Genomic DNA, 8,528 nt, shown 5'->3' with positions numbered 1-8,528 from the left:
ACAAGTTTCAAAGCATTACGTTAATATTTTTTCTGCTATAGATTCTCAGCGGAGCACAGACTCAGATCATGTTAGGCAGCTTTCCTGTATTTCCCTCCATGTGAACAATGAAGATCAATCAGGGGTCGATGTTCCACGACATCCATGACACCATCCAACAATGGATCAACACATTGCAGCTGAGAGAGGATCACACCTCGGTGGTGGAGAGCTGAGTGACCTCCGTCTGCAGGTCCTCCGTCTGCAGATCCTCCTGCACGGTCCTGCTGCCCGGCACGCCGTCCACAGGGCCCATGCCTAGTCATACAGGCTTCTTGATGGACTCTGGCCGGGCGCACACGGACACGGGCTCCCGGGTGGTGTTTCGGGCCCTGGAGAAGCTGCTCTGGTCCATGCGGGCTCTATTGAGCAGACAGAAGTCCCTGAAGCACCTCTTGAAGTTCTCGTCCAGGAACGCGTAGAGCACGGGGTTGAGGCTGCTGTTGGTGTAGCCCAGGGCGATGCACAGGTGCCACACAGCCACCACCAGAGGGTTCTTGTGGTCGATGGTCACCATGGTCTTGACGATGATGAAGATGTGGATGGGTGTCCAGCAGATTATGAAGGCTGCCACCACCACCAGCACCATTCGGGTGATGCGCCGCAGGTTGCGGTCCTTCTCCTTGGAGCCAGAGAGCAGGCGAACGCTCTTCAGACGCATGATCATCAAGCCATAGCAAGCAGTTATCACCAGCACTGGCACCACGAAGGCGAAGACAAACACAGAGATCTTGGTCACCATGTCCCAGTACCACTGTGGCTTGGGGAACCCCAGGGTGCACACAGTCCTGCCTGAGGACACAAAAGGATGGATGCTTTAGCACAGGGCCACATGGAGCAACTAGAGCGAATATATAACCCGGTGCAGATAAACACACATTAGAAAGAGCTTGTTGACGTTCTGAATACCGCACACACATTTTCGCTACTGACCATGAAACATAAAGTAGTTATATTCTTTTACAAGTTTTCCAGGGGGAAACCAAACACAGCCTCACCTGTCTCCGTCTCCTTGGTAACGGCCATGACCATAACGGGTACTCCGATGGCAGAGGAGAGGATCCAGATGCAGACGTTGATGAGTTTGGCTTTGGCGGGCGTGCGGAAGTCGAGGGCGCGCACAGGGTGGCACACGGCCACGTAGCGGTCCACGCTCATCATGGTCAGGGTGAAGATGGAGGTGAACATGTTGTAGTAGTCAATGGCGATGACTGCCTTGCAGAGCAGCTCTCCGAAGGGCCACGTGTTCATGAGGTACTTGGCGCTCTGGAAGGGCAGCGTGCTGGTGGCCAGGGCGTCCGCCAGGGCCAGGTTGAAGATGTAGATGTTGGTGGCAGTCTTCATCTTGGTGTACCTGATGAGGAAGAGAAGTAATGGGGAGGGTACAAATGAGGATGCTGCTTTCATGTGTCATGATGTTTGGTAATGATTGTAACCGGAAGGTTGCCAGATCGAGGCACCTAATCCTAACTGGCTCCCACGAGCTGGATGTCGCCTTGCATGGTGTGAATGTAATGCTACGTTAGAAGGCTTCTACACCACAATAGAGTAGAAGCCAAGGTCTGCTGCCATAGTTGACATTGCCGGCTGATGTTTGTGTGCTTTCATTCCTGTGTGGCAGTAGATCATCTTCAGAGTTTTATTAACAAGACATCAGAAAGGGCACATCGCAAACCATCCAATATTGGTAACAACTGAACACTGTTATCTTACCACTAAGTTCTGTTTATTGTTTTTTGCGGGCCACCAATTAGTCTTGGCATTGAGGCGCTTTATATTAGCCTAAATATACCTTTTTAATTCTTAATTTAAATTCTATACATTTGTCTCAGATTATGGTTAGTATATTCTGCCAAAGGGCACATACTGCAGTCTCGTGTGTAAAGGTTATGAATAACCTTTTTCCAAATTATGTTTGCTATGTTCACAGAAGTATAAAGTCCAATTAAGGTATTTCAACACCAGTCTGCAATAAAGCAGACATTCCAGTCCAATAGGAAAATCATCTAATTAAATGATTGAGCTCATTTACCCTAGTCACCCCTCAACACTACCTCCAGCCTTCTGCCTCTCCACCCTACCTCCACCCCTACGTTGGGCCCTCCGACCCTTCCTCCACCACACACCCTACCTCCACCTCCCCTGCACCCTACCTCCAACGCCCACTCTACCACCACCCCTACCTCCACCCTTACCTCAGCCTCTCCCCCACTACCTCAACCCGCCACCCTAACTCCACCCCTACCTCCACTCCACTCCTACCTCCACCCCCACCCTACCTTCTCACCCCCTGCCCTACCTCCACCCTCCACCTCTTTTTCTTGGTGGTTAATGTGTGGGTGGGTGCGAATAACATTAGATCTTCATAGCCCCGTCAGCCCCAATAACAATCACAAATCATAACTATATTGTAAGCTAAGCTTCACATAAAACGCTTTAGCATTGCCAGAGCCACCACACGCACATTTATGAATGGTCTTTCTTGAATCGAATTTCAAAGAGACTCGTTTAAGCAAAACATAAATTGCATGTCTAATATTGTTTGTTTGTTTTAATAGCCAGGGGAATGTATTCTCCATCTTCTTCTTCTTTATAGGTGGTGCTTTCTTACCTCACCACACCGTACATAACGAGGACGTTCCCGACCAGCCCCACCACACAGATCAGAGAGTAGAGCGCCGTGATGCAGACTGCAATGATCAGGTTTGTGCTGTCCCTGCTGCTCGCGGGGCCGGTGCCGTTTCCCACCGGATTCACCAGCACAGGGTCGTCGAAAAAAGTTACGTTTAAATTATGAAAAGAAGCGGTATGTAGGTCGCGGAGATCCGCTGTTGAAACAGTTGGGTACTCCATGCCTGGAAATTCAGCGTGGAAAAAAAGTCTTTACTAATGAGTCCGAGAGACGCTTCCAAAAAAACACCATCCAGCGATGCGCGAGCAGAAACGCTTATTAAAACACTTACTACCGCTTCTGACAAAAGTGATAAAGCCCAAAGGAGAGTAGGGATGATGTTACCCCTATTGCTTTCCTCTCCAGAACTCCCACTTTCCCTCTCATCCGCTGCGCGAAGCGCACAATAACTGGCACCCTTTGGATAAGTGGAGAGGCTGAACTGAGGTAAAGTAGACGACTAACTACCCGCAGCGTTATTTCTCCTTCAATCCTAAACCACCACCACCTCTGCAGTTCGTCTTGCATGATAGTGCGCGTGTTTATTTTAGATCAACCCTAAGTCGTGTTGTGCCTCATAATGTTTAACATGTTCCTGCATTCACTGAAATTATGGATGTTGAATTAGAACAGATAATTTGATGACCCATGATATATTTTATGTTATGCTGCAGGAATACATGTAGACTTCTGAAACTACACATTTCCCAATTTGGCAATTTGGCTCCTACTCCGAAATTACGCAGTCCTCGGTGGATGTTTTTCCACACACACACGCACACGCACACACATTGTTTTGCGTGTGTGTGTGTGTGTGTGTGTGTGTGTGTGTGTGTGTGTGTGTGTGTGTGTGTGCGTGTGGGTGCCCGTGTGCATGAAAACCTTTGTAATTGTCATACAAATTGTACATTTTTAATGGTTGTGAAATGTTTATTAGGAAACAGGTGCCGACAGGTGTCGGAATCTAACCTAGTGTACTAGTGAACTGGTTAGCAGAAGGCAGAAGGCTCCCTGGTGTGCTGTAAAAACACCCCCATGGCAATTTGTACTTGAAGGAGGGGAATCCTTGTCTTGTATTCACTCGGCCGCATTACTGACAAAATGTGCTCATATCCTGATAGAAACCAGGGATAGAAACATAGATGTCTCTTAAATAGGAGGCATGCATGCCTTGCGAAACACAGTCCCGACCACTGGAGATTCACGGCAGCAAAAATAAAAGTCTAAACATCAATGTTCTCGATGAGGTGCAAGAGGGAGAACAAAGCATATGAAGAAGCATATGCTGGCCGTGGGAAGCCTGCTACTGCGAACAGGAGAGCCCTCCTCTGTAAAAGGTGTGCAGTCTCCTGAGCTGCTACCTCTGCAATCCGGAGTCGCTACCTCTGCAGTCCTCCAACCAAATGACTACCATTGGAATCCCAATCACCCAGTAACAACGCAATTGGTGCTCTATGACTCGTCATGTTAACAGATGACATCAACCATACAAGTAAAGGCCCTGACACACCAACCTGATTATCGTTCGTATTAACATGCAGATTGCAGAACATGCAAGACGGAACCAAGACATTTAGGGAACCTCTTTCACTGTGTAGACTGGATCAGAGAGAGACGTTCTAGTTTGATTTACTCGTTGGTCATCAGTGAACTGAAAGGGAAAGTACAAGGAGAAAGCCATGTGATTAGATTCATTCAAAAAGGTGTTGATTTTGGTGCCTTGAAATCTGTTGTTTACTCAAATAAATCTTGGGTAATCTCTGAGGAGCTGCTTGCAGTGCTACAGCTGCTACTTTGCTACTTGTAGCTACTATGTCAATATAATTAAACTGGATCAATCAGACTTTTCAACACACAGCCAAGTATACACAGCCACAATAGCCAAATTAGACATCCGCACAACATTGGGTTCCGCCATTTTAAACCTCTGGTTGACTGTACTGATGCTTGCCGATAATAAGCGGCCATCTTGTCTATCTAAAGATTCAACAGGAATCCTGTTGAGCCTTTGCAGAGCCTTGAAAAGCAATAGATGACGTATTGTTCTCTGGTATTGGTCAATTATATTGATATCAGGATTCTTCAAGAGTCCAAATCCTAGTCTGAAACACCCAGCGTGAGCCTCCATTAGGGTTCAGAAACCCTAATGGAGAAAAAAATCCATTAGATTGCATATGACATTGACAGCGGTGGGATTCCTTTGTGTGTGTGCGATCATTATCTCCGGAGGACAGATTGATCATTATTCCCACATTGATGACTTTCACGTCCTTGGACTTGGACCGCTGGTCGGAGCAGCCAGTCATCTGGGAGAGACAGGAGAGTCTCCATGTGGAGGGGCCTCAGCGTGGGGCCTCCATATGATGGGCCCTGTACCGGTAATGAAGGGCATTTTAGAGACAGAGGTGATGACAGTGGGGAACAATGATTCAATGATTTTTTTTTTTTGTTTTAACATTTTATTAAAGAAAATGATGCAGTATGATGTACATAACACAAACAGGTAAAGCAGAAGGCATTTTCAGTTTTTCCAAATTATTATGACTTCTTAACCCCTCTGACCCAACCCCCTTCCCCTTACAGGCTTCCTCAACAAAACAAAAACAAAAAAGACACAAGAGCAAACAGAAAAGGACAATACAAAACAGACGCTACACAAATAGTTAAGCAAATAAATGACAAGGACATAAAACAAAAAGCAAAAAAAATAAAAATAAAAATAAAAATTTACGATAAAAAAAATAAAATAATAATAAACATGTATAAAAATCAAAAGTGTTGCAGTACTTCACATCTGGATTAAACAGCTATAACAGGCAGAGCAGTCAGAACGTGTTTTAGAACCAGTGGGGGAACAATGATTACATCGAAATTAGAGAAAAGGTATTTTTCTGTTCTTGGGAGATCGACGAGGTACCTGGACGGCTGTTTCTTATATTATTTTATTTCTTTGTCCCCCATGGTTTGAAAACACAACTCCAGTACAATATGTATATATACACACACACACACACACACATCCTCTTCAAGCTGTCTTGCAACAAGTTTAAATAATAACTGTTGGTTTTAAATATTTATATGATTTTTAAACATGGATGTTATTACTGATGTATAATGCCTCATCCAACTCTCTGGAAATCCATAATTCAAGATACAGCCACACTTTAGTTGAAAGAAAATTATCTACTACAGTCTAGTTTTATATTAAACGTTTTTGGCTCTCAGAATAATATTTCTCACCAGATTGGATACAATGATATTTCTTTCTGCTTCTCTTCACTTCGACCAAACTGAAACGCTGTCATTGGTGGAAATCAGGACATGTGTAGACCATATTCAGAACATAAAGACGGCTCTGCTCCCGGTGTCAAGGACGGTCTGATAAGTAACACACTAACTGTATATCTTCTGCTAAATCGTGATGCTCATAGCAGATGATCACTCCAGTATTGTTGATCTTTGAATGCTCTTTGCCTATTACCAACAGTGGTCAGGTCTGCCAAATCTGTACATTGGTGACTATTTCTATGTACATTTTTAGATGTGAACATGCCATTCCATAGCTTTCACATCATCACAGTTTATACAGAGAGTTATTTAGTGAGAAAGATGTCATTATTTATGGGGATTGATTCAACGCTGTCTCAGTTGACAATTAGTTATGCAGCAGTGACTTCAGCGGATCGACAGATTACTTTTGTGATTCTTTCCACGTGGTGGAAATAAATCAGCATATTTAGATAGAACGAAGGCGGTACACATTTCACCTCAAGACACATCATTAAACCTTAAACCTCACAACTCGTTAGTGGAGGCTGAGCTAATGCTTCATGCTACGGCTCCCCAGATGCTCTGAGTGTGTCTAGAAATATAGACAGCATCTCAGGCTCCCAACATGACCGTTGTGGTTTTAATCAGTTACATTTACTATGAAAAGCTGTCACAGAGTTGTACATTATTACTTTGCCTTTGCATTGCCTTTGCGACCTTGCATTTTTTCTATCCCCTTTTCGCAACTTTCCATTTTTCGACCACCTGTCTGTCTGTGCTACTGCCTTGCTCTCAGGCTGGTCTGACACACTGCTTGTTTGTTAATGCCCTTGGCAGGAGTCTCCGGGGGCGGGGGGGGTTGTTTGTTTGTTTGTGTGTATGTGTGTGTGTGTGTGTGTGTGTGTGTGTGTGTGTGTGTGTGTGTGTGTGCTGATGGAACCGAATATGGGGTTGGTGTCAGAGAGGCGGAAAATTAGATTGAAGGGAAGTACAATGAACCCATGGCTTATTTCTCTCCCTCTCACTTACTCACCGTCCCTCACTCTCTCTCTCTCTCTCGCTCTCTCTCTCTCTCTCTCTCTCACTGTTTCTCTATTTTGTGCTCTCTGTCTCTGTCTTCTCTACTTCACTGTTTCCCTCTTGTTCCTGGCACACAAAAACACTCAAACACTCAGTACAATGAACCTGTGACCAGCAGCTCTTCTCTGGTCTCTCTCTCTCTCGCTCTCTCTTTTTCTTTTTTTTCTCTCTCTCTCTCTCTCTCTACAGAAATATATACACACACTCACTTGGACACCATCACACTCGCACACACACACACACACACACACACACACACACACTCAAACTCAGCAGGAGCAGATTCCTACATACAAAAACGGTTTAAGTGCTGCAGGCATGAGGAGCGAATGATGAGCTTACATAATGGTTCACACGTCAGTCCCTGACCTCAGGTGATTATTCACTTGGTCAGTTGAGTGGTACAGATGCATCAGCAACACTCACCAGTACCTAACAACACCCAGCAACACTCACCAGCACTCTCCAGCTCTAAGCAGCACTCATCAACACCCAGCAACACTCACCAACACTCACCAACACTCACCAACACTCTCCAGCACTAAGCAGCACTCATCAACACCCAGCAACACTCACCAACACTCATCAACACTCACCAACACTCATCAACACTCACCAACACTCATCAACACTCACCAACACTCACCAACACTCATCAACACTCACCAACACTCATCAACACTCACCAACACTCACCAACACTCACCAACACTCACCAGCACTAAGCAACACTCACCAGCACTCACCAGTACCCAACAACACTTACCAGTACCTAACAACACCCATCAACACTCACCAGCACTAACCAGCACTCATCAACACCCAGCAACACTCACCAACACTCACCAGCACTCACCAGCACTCATCAACGCCCAGCAACACCCAGCAACACTCACCAACACTCACCAGCACTAACCAGTACAGTGAGTATATATATATATATATATATATATATATATATATATATATATATATATATATATATATATATATATATACTGTATATATATATATATATATGTATATATACATATATATATATATATATATATATATATATATATATATATATATACATATATATATATATATATATATATATATATATATACATATATATACATATTGACAGTTTCTGATGGACGAAAATCTGAAATCCCACAAGAAGGGTTGTCAAGGAAACGGCAGCCTAATCTCCATTTGAATTATTTCTTGAAAGAACTGAGGACAGTAGTTGTTAATTGTGCCTGCTGCTCATCTCTGGGAGGTGATACAGCATGAATGGCGTGTGGGAGCAGCTCTAATCAACCAGAGGTTGGAGGCTGAGGTCTGTCCCAGAAGCTGGATTTACAAATGTCATAGGCGACACAGGAATCCCTTCTCATAACATAACCTCTGCCGGTCTCATTGATTTGGTCTTCAAAAGAGACACTGGTAGTCTGTTGTGCAGAGGCTGCTAGAGGAGTTC

General features: G+C 44.5%; 1 protein-coding gene across 1 annotated transcript; it reads right to left on the bottom strand.

Moving 5' to 3' along the window:
* Positions 1-301: 301 nt before the first annotated feature.
* On the bottom strand, positions 302-2,892 carry oprd1b (opioid receptor, delta 1b; the record flags this gene model as incomplete). Its single annotated transcript, XM_084471590.1, has 3 exons — positions 302-831; positions 1,038-1,393; positions 2,651-2,892. The coding sequence occupies 3 exons, from the start codon at positions 2,890-2,892 to the stop codon at positions 302-304; spliced, it is 1,128 nt and encodes a 375-aa protein (XP_084327716.1).
* Positions 2,893-8,528: the final 5,636 nt, after the last annotated feature.

This window comes from Micromesistius poutassou (genome assembly GCF_964030765.1).
Source record: "Micromesistius poutassou genome assembly, chromosome: 8".
NCBI classification, from domain to species: domain Eukaryota; kingdom Metazoa; phylum Chordata; class Actinopteri; order Gadiformes; family Gadidae; genus Micromesistius; species Micromesistius poutassou.
Note: the sequence above shows the minus strand (reverse complement) of the source record. Positions and strands in the feature narration are given on the sequence as shown.